At 40.5% G+C, this 16,120-nt stretch overlaps 2 protein-coding genes across 2 annotated transcripts in view; one reads left to right on the top strand and one right to left on the bottom strand.

The window, feature by feature from the left end:
* Positions 1-1,666: 1,666 nt before the first annotated feature.
* LOC144039751 (uncharacterized) lies at positions 1,667-10,313 on the bottom strand. Its single transcript, XM_077553404.1, has 3 exons — positions 9,655-10,313; positions 1,846-2,001; positions 1,667-1,758 (listed from the first exon to the last, which is right to left on the bottom strand). The coding sequence occupies exons 1-3, from the start codon at positions 9,866-9,868 to the stop codon at positions 1,667-1,669; spliced, it is 462 nt and encodes a 153-aa protein (XP_077409530.1). The 5' UTR covers positions 9,869-10,313.
* zfp36l1b (zinc finger protein 36, C3H type-like 1b) overlaps positions 9,721-16,120 on the top strand; it is an 8,396-nt gene continuing 1,996 nt past the window's right edge. The window contains exons 1-2 of the mRNA XM_077553327.1: positions 9,721-9,929; positions 14,656-16,120. The exon at positions 14,656-16,120 is cut by the window's right edge and continues 1,996 nt beyond it. Coding sequence (XP_077409453.1) covers positions 9,879-9,929; positions 14,656-15,330 — 726 coding nt within the window. The 5' untranslated portion in view covers positions 9,721-9,878 and the 3' untranslated portion in view covers positions 15,331-16,120. The remainder of the gene's footprint in view (positions 9,930-14,655) is intronic.

The raw sequence follows: 16,120 nt of genomic DNA on the forward strand, positions 1-16,120 counted from the left end.
GGAAAATAATGTGTTTGGTGGTATATTAATGGCCCGCTAGTGCATCCACTACAGTTTTACGGTTGGGTAGTTTGAATTCAGATGCTGGCCTTTCTGTGGAATTTGCATGTTCTCCCTATAGTTGCAGGTATTCCGGCCTCCTCCCACATAAAAAAAAAACATGCATGAGTTATAGAACACTAGTCTAAATAAATCATGAGTGTGTGTGAATAAGCGAAGTGTGCATTAAGTTTGTGCATGCGTGTGAAAAAAAGCTAGGCTACCAACTACCCAGCATTTGAATGGCGGTGATATGAGTGGTGACAGTCTTTGCTTAACTGTACACCTTAAATGTGTGACCCGATGGTCTTAGCTGGTTTTAACCAGAAAAGTGTGCCAGCGTGCAGATAGATACAGTAAGAAGACACCAAGCTACGACAGCGACAAAACTGCCTATATCAAGAAATCTATATAATAATTAAGCGGCCTAATCTAACAAGAGTACCTTCATTTTTATTGATCTATAGGCATTTCCAAACTAGTTATCACATTTTCAAATATGATTGTACATAATGTGGCTTATTTTGTTCCATTAAAAAAAATTGACGGTCTAACCCAGGGGTAGCCAACCACACAGGTGAGGATTGTTATCAGGCTTCCCCAGAGCTTGCTAATGAGCTGATCATTTGAATCGGAGGAGGGAGACATCTAAAACACATAGGATTGCGGCTCTCGAAGACCAGGGTTTTATTTTTTATTTAACCTTTATTTAACCAGGTTGGTCCGATTGAGATTAAAAACCTCTTTTTCAAGAGAGACCTGGCCAAGACAGGCAGCAGTAAAAGAACACAAAGGTACAGATATACAGTACAGAGTGGGACAAATTAAAAAATGTACAAAGTACAACATTTTGGATTGAATAATCAATAAAATTGTTCAAACAGCAAAGCTAAAAACATTGATACTGTATGGAAGGTGTTTTCATGTCTTTCAATTTAGATTTAAAAACTTTTAAGGTCACCAGTTCTTTGAGCTTTAAGTCAGGGGTGAGGTGTTGCCCAGTCTGCTCTCATTGTTTTGCAGTTGATCTAAACATGGATCAAGAAACAAAAGTTTGAACAAAAGCATGACAAATTACCCACATTTATTAGCCTAACAAAAGCAACTGTAATATATTGATATATAAATAGAAGGACTCATTCAAACCCCAAAACGTATAAATATGTTTTTAATACTTTGCCCTTCACTCCCCAAAACATATTTATACGTGTTTTTTTAGGTTGTTTTTTTTAATGCTAGAGCATACAGAAGGCTTTACAGCCTCTGACATGAAGAGGTGGCTTAAAACAATATATTACAAAAAACGGCCAGCAGGTGGCAGCAGAGTATAAGAGATCAGCCAGGACCATGTTGCAACAAGCTCTTTTTGCCAGTGTTTTCACTGCGTTTGTGAATAATGATGAAACTTAGCTATATTCTAATGCTAATTGCTGCAAAACGGAAACAGATACAAATGTACTTTTTTTTCCTGTTGAAAGAAGAGACTCGAATATTTCTTTTGGTTTTGTTTGATGTTTTTATAGCAATAGAACACAATATTCTGTGGGCCTTGCAAAATCAGTCAAAATCCAGTAAAACAGCCGGGAGCGAAGAATGTTGAAAGTGGCTTTGAGTGAATGAGTTAAATTTACTGTCTGTGTGGGGCGGACTTGAGTGCCAACCCAATGGCGGCCTCGAATTGGGCTTCTGTCTGGCTGACGAAATTCTTTCGACAAGCCGCTAGAGTAGAAATCAAAATTAAGCATCAATACGCCTTGTCAGTCAAGCGTGCCATAAAACCTATGTGAACAATATATTAACACTTGCCTATTATAATCTCGCACAGCGTCAGATCTTGAAAGGGCTTTTTTGATTTCCTCCCTCGCAGGCTATACTCGGACAGGACGTCATTTGTAGCCACTCTGCGCAGTATACGGCGAATGGTCCTACGTTCGCTCCTCCCAGTTTTCCCAGGAAGTTTTTCTGTAAAAACACAATTATCCAATGAACATGAATGTGGAGATGATACAATCTACTTTTGTAAGGAAAACAAACAAAACAAAAATCAGTTCAGCAAGGATTTTTAAATTTATGCAGGATATGGCCACTTAATTATAGAGATAGATCGATGTGTTTTTTTCAGGGCTGATACAAATGCTGATTATTAGTAGTCAAGGAGGCCGATAACAGATATTTGAAGTCAATATTCATTTTCAGTAAAAAGGAGGAAAAAACATTGGCGTAAAAAAAGATTTAAAATACAAATGCCAATCTTGACTTTGTTGCAATGTCTTAAAGAATTATTGGTTATTCATTTTTCAGGCTTTTCTTTTCTTTTCTTTTTTTACAATCTTAGACAATAGACTTCATTTTAAATTTCTAAAACATATTCAGAGAGCTACTAAGGTTATTAGTACGTATTAAAAAGTTAAATGGAAACTTGTTAAGTGGTTAAATGGAAACAAGTAAATACTCGGGATGGGCGAGTACCTATGCCAGGCCACATTTCATGGTATCTGTACTTGCGACGATTATCGTTACTGGTATCGGCCTCATGTGGCCATTTTTTGTTTGTTTCCTGTGTGTCTCCTTATGAGGTAACACTTTTTCATTTCATTACATCTCCTTTTCATTGTACGTTACTGAGAATAAGTAAGTACTCTTGTTGTGAGTAATATCACCTATATCTGTGGTTTGTATATGTTTGTAGCTCACGTAACTTCGCCGTGTTTAATTGCCTCATTTACGTTTGCCGTGCGCTTAATTGCCTTGTTAACATCATTGAGCTGCGGTGCTAAAAAATAGAATGGTGCAGTTTACAGCCCTCGCAGACGCTAATTATAGCTCTTATACACACTACATTATATTTGTAATGTGCCTTTTTTGTTTCCCTTTGGGTTTTATGTATACTAATTCCTGTAGGGCTACTGGTCAACTCCTTTAAATTCATAAATGCACAATCACTACCCTGGCATATAATGTAAGTGTACAACTTGAAAAAATTAACTGTTAATTAAAAAAAAAAAGGAAACCATTGAACCAACTTGTTTTTCATTATTAAGCAAAAATGTCTTTATTTTTGTTGTTGTGTACTTTAAATTACTCTTAATCCAAGCAAAAATATATTTTATACGAGTACTTGAGTGCTCAATAGAATTTCCAGTTGAGTATTTGAATAAATACTCGATAGTTGCAGCCCTACTTTATTCCTTAAAAGGAATTTGTATAACCACATATTTTGATTGGGACTTTTTTTCCGCTAGCCACTCGATTATTTGTTTCATTTTATTTATCTATTTTTTGAAATTCATTTTATTCTGTGCTCTATGCAAAATTACTTTTATGAGCAAATTAAAAGATTTTTATGGAAATTTGCTATAATTGAGATATATAGGTCTTTTTTTTTATTGTCTCTTTTTATTTTTATTTTATGTATCATAAGTACAACATACCGATACAACAAGTACTTGGTATCGGTATCGGTGAGTACTGAAGATTTGAGTATCGGTATCGGTCTAAAAAAAAAGGTATTGAACATCCCTAGTTCTAGCTAACCTTTAGATAACCAAATACGGACGTTCTTTAAACATTTGTTGTTAGCTGGGAGCAAATTGAACTGCAACAAAGGTGTCTGAAGAAACAGAAAGGAGTTCTTCGGCTGAGACCTTGGCATGAAAGTCCACGACCTCCTCAAATGCCTCATGATAAGAGGTCATTGCCTTACGGAGCCCCTCTGATGTCAGCCTGGGTATGAAAAAAAAATTTTTTTTTTGCTTATCTGTACCCACAGTTTAACAATCTGTACCCACAGTTTAACAAACAAAGAAGAACACTTGAATATATAGATACAAGTTTGATTTATTTGAAAACAGGAGTAGTGTTGAGTGTGAAACAGGCGAGAAACTCCATGCCATTCTGATTTTGTGCAAATGAGAGCAGGTAAGAATAAGTGTTTTTTAAAATTGAAGGCAACGAGGAAACCAGTGTTTTCACCATTGCAAAACTGTGAAAACACTGCCATCTTGAAGCCAGATGCAATTGCGGTTTAGGTTTCGATAATACGTATAGGCTGATAGACAGGGGGTAGAGCCAACTTCTGCGTCGCTGCTCATTTTAGTATACCACACCGACGGGAGAAATTGGTAAATTTGATGTGAGGATTAGTTATGTATTCTACAAACGATGGATAACTCAAATGAGCAGCGACGCTGAAGTTGGCTATACCGTTGCGCTCCTATTAGCCTATCAAACCTAACACGCAATTGCATTTTTTGGCCTGAAGATGGCAGTGTTTTCACAGTTTTGCATTGGTGAAAACGCTGGTTTCCTCGTTGCCTTCAATTAACTCTTTCACTGCCAATGACGTTTATAGACGTCAAGTAAAAACCTACGGAGCACTGCCAATGACGTCTAAAGACGTCATCCAATTTTTTTTTAAATTTTTTTTTTTGAAACCGGTGCGAGCAAGGATTCCGGAGCTGTGGTGAAGGTTTCCAGCCGGTCTGTTGTGCTTAATGACTATTTTTGGCCCCTAGAGGGCAGCGATGACTCTCTTTTGACAAGATCGGGTGGGCGTCAGTAGAGGCGGAGCTAGAGCGTCAAGCAGGAGATGAGAATGGAAGATAAAGGAAAAATGGCGGCCGGTCGCGAGGAACTCACGCCCGAGCCGTTTTTTTTTTCAAAGACCAAAAGCATCACTGAAAGAGCACATTGTTGACAACGATGATCATCATCGATGATGAAGATGAGGGTGGTGACTCCGTGGTTGGGAAGCATTGACGCGGCAGTAGAAGACGTTAGATGGAGCTAGATGGAGGAGGGAACGGGCAATGGCGAGCTTTTGCAAGCAGCTCTACACTTACAAGACGAAAGGCATCGACCAACGCTAAAATAGTACATTGATGACGACGATGATCATCATCGATGATGATGAAGGTGAATCCGAGCTTGACGGCGAAATTGGAACCGCTGACGCGGCGGTTATGACGGTGTCGTAAGGCGGAGCACAGCCGAGCACGCACAGGCGGACGTTCGATCGGACGACGGAGAGTGCCCCGAGTCCAATGCATATTCATCGGAGGAAGTGTGTACAGTCTGCTACTTGCTTTTTATTCCCCGAAAAAAAAGGCCGTCAAGAAAGTGTAACGTTTGCACGCAAAACGGACCAATGCGAAAGTGAAAGTAAACTGTTGTGCGAGTCCTGGCGTCTCCTTGCACGCAGGAGAGCGTTACAAAAGGAAAAACTGTATTTGAAACATCCACATAATTATAAGTAGTACCACAGTTGCACACATTTGTAAATAGTTTGCGAAATTGTTTTGTCAAATTGTTACACTGTTGAATGGAAATAAACGTATTTTGCAATCAAAAAACACTTTTTCATTGTTGGTGAAAGCGTTTTACAGAAGTAAAGCACTATTTAGGTGTTTGTGGCATCATTCATGGACAAAAAGAAGTGTACAATTCACTAGAGTGCATGAAATAACATCGTTTCACAAAAAGCTCTTTTTCTCCGTTTTTGGTTTCAAAACAGAGAATTTCGGTGAAAGTAACCATTTTCTATTGTTGATTACTGAAGAACGGAATAAGGTAGAAACAAACTTTTTTTCTGATGAAAGATGAGAGTCCAATCTTTCATTTGGTAGTATGTGTGTTTCCATAGTCCAAACACAACATTTTCTGTGGACCTTGAAAGATCACTCAAAATGCTTAAATCGGCTGGCAGTGGGGACAACCCGTTTCTGAAAACGTCTGGCAGTGTGTCAGTAAGTGGGGGCTTTAGGACCCAGATGCGGGAAGGCAGGGCAAGGAGGCAGAGGTGCAGTCCAAAAAGACGTTTTAATATCTAATCAAAAAAGCCTAACTTCAAAATACAAAATAAACTGAACTAACAAAACATGAAGCTAAACATGACAAAACAACTAAGGCGAGACTAACAACATGACATGGATCCTGATCAGGCGAAGAGGTCAGCGTGACGTGGCGAAAGACGACAGTTGCAACAGCAAAAATGAACCGACACAGACAGGGGGGAGACAACCGACTAAATACACCAACACTAATGACATGACAAGACACACCTGGCTGAGGGCACTGATTGGATGACACATGAGGGTAATGGGGAAAGGTGGACACAATCAGGGTTGACACAGACACCACACGAGGAAGGGCAAGTGACCAGAAACGAGGAGTCAGACTTTTCACAATAAAACAGGAAATGACAAGACAAGGGGAAAACACAAGGAAAACATGACAGGGAGTAAACAAGACTGAAAATAAACATGACACAGTGAAAGAGTTAAAAAGAAAAAACAAACACTGATTTTAACCTGCTCTCATTTCCACACAATCAAAATAGCATGGAGTTTCTCGCCTGTTTCACACTCAACACTATACCAGTTTTCAAATAAATCAAACTTGTATTTATATATTCGAGTGTTCTTCTTTGTTTGTTATTGATGTGCTAAACTGTGGGTGCAGATTACTAAACTGTGGAAACAGATTAGTACTAAACTGTAGGTACAGATTGCTAAACTGTGGTAAAAGATTAGTCAACTGTGGGTACAGATTAGCAAAAAAACAGGTTTTTTTCAAACCCTGACACCAGAGGGGCTCCGTATTGCCTTCCTCTTAGTGCCTTGTTGCTTCTTGGGTGGCATGATGATCGATGATTGATACTGTACCTGCGTCAAATACTTTTGAATGCTTGCACTCGTTAATTAATCATATAGTGGAATGGTCACATGGCCTCGAGCGTTGGTCAATTAAGAACTTTAGCGACAAGTCTTACGACTATTTACAACTGTTTCCTAAACACTTGTGAATGTAAGTGAAAGAATAGATTCATAAGGAAAATTTTAACCTGTTCAAAGCTGCCTTGCAGCAGGAAAAACTTAGCACACAGTATACACACAGCATTCACCGCTCAGTGAGAGAGGCTTTACTACAGTCTGGGTTTGAGACCATCCACAAATTACTCATTCCAGGATGACATAAGACATTACACAGTAAGTGCTCCCACTTCCAGAGCCATTCAAACAGCTTTCCTACTAAATAATGTTTTAGTTGTAGGAGAAAATATGACAGCCCTCTTAGACAGATGCTTGAAAGAAAGACATGAAGACATGGTGTTCTTCGTTCATCCCTTCATTTATTAGAAAAATTGATTGTACTGTCATCCTTCCTGAAAATAGCAGTTAGCCTATGTTCTTATATTTACAGATGTCGCTTTTGCTATTATTATACCTGCACGCATTTGCTTTTCCCAAACAGTGCCACCTAGCGGCGAAGTATTAAGCATTAACCAATTTTTTGAAAGCCTATTAATACAGGCCAAGCCTGTCCCTTTAAATAATGGTATTATGGGGGGTAGAGTGTTGCAATCCTGCGCTTTGGCACAAGGGAGCGGTGTTGGTCCATGTGAATGAGGGTGGTGACGTTTGCTCTGAGCGGCGTGAACGCACTGTACGTTGGTGAAGAAACGAAAATAAAGTTTGTGCGAAAGCAACTAAAAGAGAAAATGCCCGTTCAGTCTCTGTACCACGGTTAAGAGTTCCCTGGACAGGGGAAGAGGATTTAACACTATACAGCCCACGGAATTACATAAATCCGTGCTTACATATGAATGTGAGGATGTACCGGCTTGATTGGCTCCAGCTCTCGGGTGGGGGTTCGAGGGTGTCATTCTGATATCACTCGACAATGGTGACACCGATTGAGACACACTGAATGGCAAGACATAATAAATAAATAAATAAATAAAAAGAAGTATACCAGCAGAGTGTCTCAGCTTTTTTGTGCTTTCTCAGACCTATTTCTTTGCTTCTTTAAATTCATTTCGTTATTCAAAATATGTAACTTCACATAACAGCGTGATTTGTACTGACTGTGTTAACCAGAACAACAAACAATTTATTGGGATCAGCCATCTTTGTTTTTCCCATTCACCTCGAACACTTTTGAGGTCGGAACTGCTATGCAGTAAAGAAATCCGACTTCTCACGTTCCTCAAACCGTGCTTCTTCTATGCATTGTGCCAATTGAGCTCAACTCAACACTGCCACCCTGTGGCATTGGCATAGCACTTTTTGGGCTCCACCACGCACTTTAGTCACCTTTCTGGCCAAATGTCTCACACATTCATTAATATTAGACAGACTGTTGAACATCAGCATACTTATGCTATACGTGTCTGTGTGATGTGACAGTACGTGCTTGCACCATGCATGAAAGAAGGTATGATGCAGATTCTCCCAGTTGCTCTTCCCATGCATTTGAACAGGAAATATAGCCTGTGTCCAAATTCACAAGGCTGGGTCATCCGAAGCTAGAATTTGTGGGCTGCATGACGTTACTCCTGGCGCGACTCTAAAGTGCGCACGGACTTACATATGAATGGATGGTCAATACTGCTTGTCGGTAGCGCATTGACCGACAATCCATTCATGTGTAAATATGTGTGTTCTGTCGAGTCACGCCGGGAGTGACGTCATGCAGCCAACAAATTCGGTCTTCGGAGGATCCAGCCTTGTGAAATTGGACACAGGCATAGAATGACAATTCTGAACATCCGGGCATTTCTGATATTTCTGCAATGCAACACAATGCAAATGCTTCCTTTACATGGTATAAAAAACGGCGTATTGTATTGCTTTTGTCTGTGACTAGCATACAAACCAGCCAGATCATTATAGTCGTCAAACAACATGTCTAATTTTGAAATCAAAATAATCCTCACAAATCAAATTACGATCCAAAGTCCAATGCTTTTCAATGAGCGGAGAGCTTCCTTTCACCGAGTTGACCGTCATTTTGCAGGAAAGCTCCATCTCTCCTGCTTGCCCTGACCGACTGACACTAATAATAATAATTATAATAATATTAATAATAATATATTGTTTTAAATTGAGGGTTTTCTCCATATTTGCAAAAGCAGATGAAAACTATGTTTAAAATTCCAACTAGCAACTTTCTATTCCTAATGACCTCATAATAAAAGATAATTCAGTTACAGACTAGTACACAGCGAATAACATGAATCGTAATTATTGCTACAAGTACTACATACATGCGTCTTTCCACCTTGCAAGAGTCAGCAGTCCCATTCAAAATTTCCGCGGGAATTTTTCTAGTTGTAAGTGCAACTGCTCTGCGTGGAAGCAGTTTTACTACAGGTTGCTCTTGTTAAATCATCTTCCCCTGCCCAGTGAACTCTTAACTGTGTTACAGACTGAGACTGAACAGGCATGTTCTCTTTTCGTTGCTTTCGTACAAACTTTATTTTAGCTTTTTCCACCAACGTACTCAGATCAAACTCCACCGCTCGCATTGACTCCTTGGTCCAACACTGCCCCCCTGCGCCAAAGTTCGGCACTGCAACACTCTACCTCCCATAATACTACTCTTGAAAGGGCTCTTGTTGTGGTTCTAAATCTCGTCTGTGATTCAAACTGTTACTCAGTCCAGGTGCAGATATATTTAAGTGGGATACAGGAAGTCTGAGACAAATCATGAGGAAAAAAATTGTGACGAGCATACCTACACTGATTGGACTGATTTAAACGTGTGCAAAACGTCAAAGGTGAATAATTTAAAAATGTCCCTCGCAGCTGTTTATTTTTCTGTGCACAGTAGTACCTTGAAGAAACCGCGTTGACTCCTTTTCATTCCACGAAGGTTGCACTGTAGAGGCGCTGTTTCCTCCCAAGCTGCTCTGTGCAGCGTCGCAGCCGGAAGGCCGCCGACTGTAGCTGCATGTAGAAAAGGAACTGCGCAGCACTGCATCGCTACAGTGGGGGCGGCTGTCTGTGGGGAAGCCAGCACAGAAACCTGGACTCTTATAAATAACCATCTACGAAGGAATGACAGCGGCCAGCATTTCCCCTTTCTTAGACAGTGAAGTCTCCGACAAGGTAAATGATGACTGCGCGCACTGAGTTGTTCTATGTAGCGCAAACATGCTAACGTTAGCATTGACAGTTTTCAGTCAACTAAAATGTTAAACTCTGGTTTCGGAACGGACAAAACACACTCGCATTTTCGTTGCACGCTGTTACGCCAAACGTTTCTTCGATAAGGTGGGAAGAGTCATTAATATCGGCGCTTGGTTGCTCGAATGTTAGCGCAAAAGTTTGCAATATCGCGTCTGATAACATTACTTGCAGTGTTTGGCGCTAAATGTCATTAGGCAGAGTCATCATAGTGTCTTACTCATATCTAAAGCAGACAATTAACAAATACTATGGCACAGAATCTACAACTAGCCGCAAGTGTAGCAACTTTATTGACTGTCCAGCGAAACCGGAGTGATATAACGAAGCATTTTTATCTGTCATTTATTGTTTCATGCAGTAAGGATCAACAGGTCCAGTTCTCGAGAGCACCTATCCTGCCTGTTTTCTACGTTTCCCCTCCTCCAACACACCTGAATCAAATGAACAGCTCATCAGCAATTTCTGTGCAAGCCTGATAACGATCCTGTTCATTTGATTCAGGTGTGTTGGAGGAGGGAGATAAGGAAAACAGGCTGAATAGGGACTCTCAAGGACCAGACTTGAAGGCCCCTGGGCTAGATACTAAGGTTCATTTTATGGTCAATGATATTCAATATAATTGCACCACTTTGTAAAACGTGAGATATTCCTGCTGTAATTAAGGTAGCACCTTTTCCTGTAGAAATTTATACGGGTGGCTGTGTTGCTTTCTATTGCAAACTTAACATGGGGAACTTGGACGAAAAACAAATAAAGTTTTTGTTTGTTGTGTTAAAGAAAAGCATGAGCACAAGTACATAAATGGATTTTCTTATACTTCTGAAATTATGATGGGCAGCTTAAGTTTGTAGGGGTTTGATTATGATGATTAATGTAGTCATATGCAGTGGGTCCCACATACTGCGGTTCAGCATCCGCATATTCAAAGATTTTTTTTTTACATAGCTAGTTTAGGATTTTTTCATATCATTATGGAAGATTTTAACCTAGTGCACAAAAAATTCTGCACCATAGAAAAAAGATCAATGATTGATCAATTTAAGTGGATAAAATTCAAAACATTGAATAACAAATATTTAAAAAGTAAGATCATCATATTTATGAAATTTGTACTGGCTGTTGTCAGTGAACTTCAAGTGGCCAGACACGTTTGTTGCGTCATCGCTTTTTATCTATTTTTCATCTTTTTTATTTTCTGACGCTCTTTGTTTTGTATTTAACTCTTTTACTGCCAAAGACGTTAAATAACGTTCTGCAAAAACCTACGGAGGAGCGCCAAAGACGTTAAAAGACGTCCTCCCATTTTTTAAAATTTTTTTTTTTGAAACGGGTGCTGGCGAGGCTTGCGGAGCTGTCCTGAAAGTTTCAAGCAGGTCTCGTGAGCCTAATGACTATTTTTGGCCCCTAGAGGGCAGCGATGACTCTCTTTTGACAAGATCGGGTGGGCGTCAGTAGAGGCGGAGCTAGAGCGTCGAGCAGGAGACGAGAACGTTAGAGAAAGGAAAAATGGCGACCGGCTGCGGCAGCTCACGCCCGAGCGTTTTTTCAAATTCGAAAAGCATCGACCAACGATAAAGAGCACATTGATGACGACGATGATCATCATCGATGATGATGATGACTCCGTGATTGGAAAGCATTGACGCGGCAGTAGGAGACGTGGGGGGGAGAGCTAGGTGGCTGAGGAGGAGCACATGGAGAATGGCGCCCCGTTTTCAAGCAGCTCTACACTTACAAGACTAAAGGCATCGACCAACGCTAAAAGTGCACATTGATGACGACGATGATCATCATCGATGATGATGATGAAGGTGAATCCGAGCTTGACGGCGAAATTGGAACCGCTGACGCGGCGGCTATGACGGCGTCATAAACGCGAAGCACAATCGAGCACGCACAGGCGGACGTTCAATCGGACGACGGAGAGTGCCCCGAGTCCAATGCATATTCATCGGAGGAGTGTGTACAGTCTGCTACTTGCTATTTATTCCCCGGAAAAAAAGGCCGTCAAGAAAGTGTCACGTTTGCACGCGAAACGGACAAATGCGAAAGTGAAAGTAAACTGTTGTGCAAGTCCTGGCGTCTCCTTGCACGCAGGAGAGCGTTACAAAAAGAAAAACTGTATTTGAAACATCCAAATAATTGTAAATAGTACCACAGTTGCACACATTTGTAAATAGTTTGCGAAATTGTTTTGTCAAATTGTTACACTGTTGAATGGAAATAAATGTATTTTGCAATCTAAAAACACTTTTTCATTGTTGGTGAAAGCGTTTTACAGAAGTAAAGCACTATTTAGGTGTTTGTGGCATCATTCATGGACAAAAAGAAGTGTAGAATTCACTAGAGAGCATGAAATAACATTGTTTCACAAAAAGCTGTTTTTCTCCGTTTTTTGTTTCAAAACAGAGAATTTCGGTGAAAGTAACCATTTTCTATTGTTGATTACTGAAGAACGGAATAAGGTAGAAACAAACTTTTTTTCTGATGAAAGATGAGAGTCCAATCTTTCATTTGGTAGTATGTGTGTTTCCATAGTCCAAACACAACATTTTCTGTGGACCTTGAAAGATCAGTCAAAATGCTTAAATCGGCTGGCACTGCCGATTTAAGCATTTGTGCCTGAAATGTGTTTATTAAGATCCGCCATTTTGCTTTGATACATGGTGAGCTCATCCAAAATAGATACAATCTGCTGACCATTGTTAGTGTTTTTTATATTATTATTATATAGGGATGCACCAAAATAAATTTTTGGGGCCGAAAATGAAAAATGCTTGGCCGATAACCGAAAAATGAAACGCCGAAAAACATTATGCCAATTCTTTACTATCATTTCTTTCTTTATAATTAATTAAAATTATAATATTATTATGAAATATTTATTTAGCACTGGCATTTTAATAAAGCACAATATAAATTGAAATACCTCCACACTAGTGTTAATTATATCCACCATTTTAAAATTTAGTCTGTTACTTAAAAAAAAAAAACAACTTTTTTTTAACCTGTTTGTGCATGTTGCACTCGCTAGTTGCAGATTTGAAAGGGAGGGTGTCACTGTGTGTCACATGACAGTGACAGATTAGCAGAGACAAGATTTTACAAAATTATATAATTTTTGTCTCAATTTTGTTCATTAACTAAAATGTCCATAGATTTTAGTTAAATTTTTATTAAGTGAAGTACATTTTCGTCATGCATACTGATTTAGTCCCAGTTATTGTTTATTAATGAAGGTTTTAGTCTAGTCTAGTCTATTTTTAGTCCAGTGAAAAATGTGTTGACAAAATTATTTTTGTTTAGTTTTTCTTGACGAAATTAACACTACTCCACACCACAGACATGTTGGCGAATGGTACATTAAACACCAAACGCAGGGTGAAAATTTTCTGGCGGTGCGATTGCACTTTATAGTCAATGTACAGTAGTTCGCGTGGGCGGGCACTGATGCGTGCAGTGCGGACGAAACATTTGTAGACTATTTGGAGTGGGACACAGTGCGGCGCACTTTAAAATCCGCACATTCACATATTCACCAACTTTTAAAAATAAATAAATACATTTCTTCGCACCAGCCAATTGGCTTCGGAAACGCGCTGCTAAATCACACACGGCGTCCTGTACAGGTCTGTAGTCACCCGGAGAGTGTTTACTTGTTTTAAAACGGTTAGCTAAAGTATTTAGCACGGCCACCAGAAGGCAAGTGACAAAGTGGAAGCGCTCGAAGGTTCTAATTAAAGAAAAAGAGGAAGGCGCTGCAGGAGAAAGAGTGGCTCACCTGTTCTTTTTTTTTTCGACCCGCTGAAATGCTGGACAATAGTTTACCAAGCGACGCCCCTCTACTTCTCCGGTGTGTGCAATGAAGCTGCCGGTACTCACAAAGAGAAACGCCAGCGAGCAGCAAGGCGGACACTCACCCCCGTGTTTTGTGTTGAATTCAAACAGACGCTTGCTTGCAGTGTTTTTTGTTAGTTTTTTTGCTTGCGTCACCAACATCATCTTTCGGCCATATTCTTTTGGCTTTAATTTTATTTCGGCCGAATGCCGAAAATGCATATTTTTGCGGTGGCCGAATATTCGGTGCATCACTATTATTATTAATTTTCCATCTTAATGATCATACCAGAGCTCTGGCCGTTGCAATAAAAAAAAAAGAGTGTATTTGACAGTCAGCACTACTCGTTAGGTATTGCCATCACCGGCGCTCAAAGAGTTAAATGTTCACCATGTTATTAGTTTGAATAAATACATTTTAGCAATCTCCTGTTTTATTTTTTAGCAAGTCACTGTCATTGGTGAGCTCTTTTTAGAACAGACCCATGGGCTACTCATGTTGTCCTTGGGGCTAACTAGTTCATGTGTAAAAAAATAAATAAAAATAAAAATTCTCTTATTAAACCCTCTCTCTGTATAATACTCCCCTTGATGTGGGATCTTTTTGTTGTTGTTGCAAAAAAAGTGTTATTCACTGGACTTTACAGTAGGGCATGGACATGAAATTTGTTTCGTGCAGCATTCTAAACGGCTTTAAAACGTATTCAATTTTGCTAAAGGTTTGCTGTTACATTGAGTTTGTACAGGTTTCATTGTCATTTCTCATGTTCTTGTCTGTTTCCCCATCTGGCTGTTTTTCTCCTCTCAGAACAAGATGTTGAACTACAGCCAAGCGTGCGCAGGCGCAAACAGCCAAGTCAATTCCAGCCGCTACAAGACAGAGCTGTGCCGACCCTTTGAGGAGAACGGGTCTTGCAAGTACGGCGACAAGTGCCAATTCGCCCACGGCATGCACGAGCTGCGCAGCCTGACCCGCCACCCCAAGTACAAGACTGAGCCGTGTCGCACTTTTCACACCATTGGATTCTGTCCGTACGGCCCCCGCTGCCACTTCATCCACAACCCTGAGGAACGCCGCGGGCCCCCGCCGCTCAACAAGATGGGCTGCCCTCGCCTACAGCACAGTTTCAGCTTTGCGGGCTTCCCCAGCTCACAAGACGACAGCCCCACCCCGCCTCCCAATCGCTCCACCGAAGACCTGACCGAGTGGTCCAGCAATCCCTTCGCCTACTCAAGGCAGGAGATTGCCAACCTGTTTGGCCCCAGTTGGGGCCCCCCTCCTGTGTGTGAGCCTCAGCTTTCCCCCACGATCCCCCTTTTTTTCCAGCCAGCCTCAGAGGGCCCCCCCAGCCCCCTCAGCTCTTTGTCCGACCAGGAGGGTTACCAGAGCAGCCTTGGCAGTCAGAGTGACTCAGAGTCGCCCCTCCTGGATGCGTCCCGCCGCCTCCCCATCTTCAGCAGGCTCTCGGTTTCTGATGAGTAAGAGAATTTTTTTCATGGAGTGAAGAGAGGAAGATGAAGACCTCTCACTTCTCAAAAAGAACTCAGATCACAATAATAGATGCCTTCTCTTTCGAGGATGTCACCTTTTTTTTAATACCCCTTTTAAAAGGATTAGGGCCAGTGAAGAGAAAAAAGGGTTTGAAGGACTTTATTCTCAGAATTCTGAATTTAGTGTGAATTCTGACTGAATCAAAGAATTGAGATTTTAAAATGAGAATTCTCACTTCATTCTCTGAATCCTCACTTTAATCTCTGAATTCTCACTTTAATCTCAGAAACTTTAATCTCAGATTTCTGATCCAGAATTCTGATTTAATCTCAGAATTCTGATTTAAAAGTGAGAATTCTGACTTTATCACTTTAATGTGAGACTTCTGACTTTGCGACGTAGAGCTATGAATTTTGGGGGAATGTCAGATATCTTGAGAATAAAGTGATGATTCTCAATTCAAAGTGAAAATCCTGCCAACCCCCCAACCCCCAACACCCCCCCCCCCTCCCTCACTAGCCCTAATCCTCTTCTGTACAATTGCAGTCAGGTCTTTTTAATTAACAAAATGAGCAATTCCTAACTCGGCATCGTCTCCATGTACATACCCTGGCAGGTGCCATGTTGCGCATCAATGTGAACCATTGTGAAATGTAGCTCCAATTGTAAAGCAGTAAAGCGCACACTTGTCATTGGAAGCATCAGTAACAAGTGAGGGCGGCGTGTGTGCTGCGTACGTTGCAGTGTTGCCAATTTCCAGGCATTTGCCACAAGCTTTTCA

The sequence above is a fragment of the Vanacampus margaritifer genome, chromosome 19 (assembly GCF_051991255.1).
Source record: "Vanacampus margaritifer isolate UIUO_Vmar chromosome 19, RoL_Vmar_1.0, whole genome shotgun sequence".
NCBI lineage: Eukaryota > Metazoa > Chordata > Actinopteri > Syngnathiformes > Syngnathidae > Vanacampus > Vanacampus margaritifer.

What these genes read in the sequence shown, in the direction of transcription:
- LOC144039751 (XM_077553404.1), bottom strand. Translation starts at nt 9,868, where the DNA reads ATGGTTATTTATAAGAGTCCAGGTTTCTGTGCTGGCTTCCCCACAGAC. An exon ending in GTCAACGCGGTTTCTTCAAG is followed by an intron (nt 2,002 to 9,654) that starts GTACTACTGTGC and finishes GTGTTTTTACAG; the next exon opens with AAAAACTTCCTGGGAAAACT. An exon ending in GCTGTGCGAGATTATAATAG is followed by an intron (nt 1,759 to 1,845) that starts GCAAGTGTTAAT and finishes TTTCTACTCTAG; the next exon opens with CGGCTTGTCGAAAGAATTTC.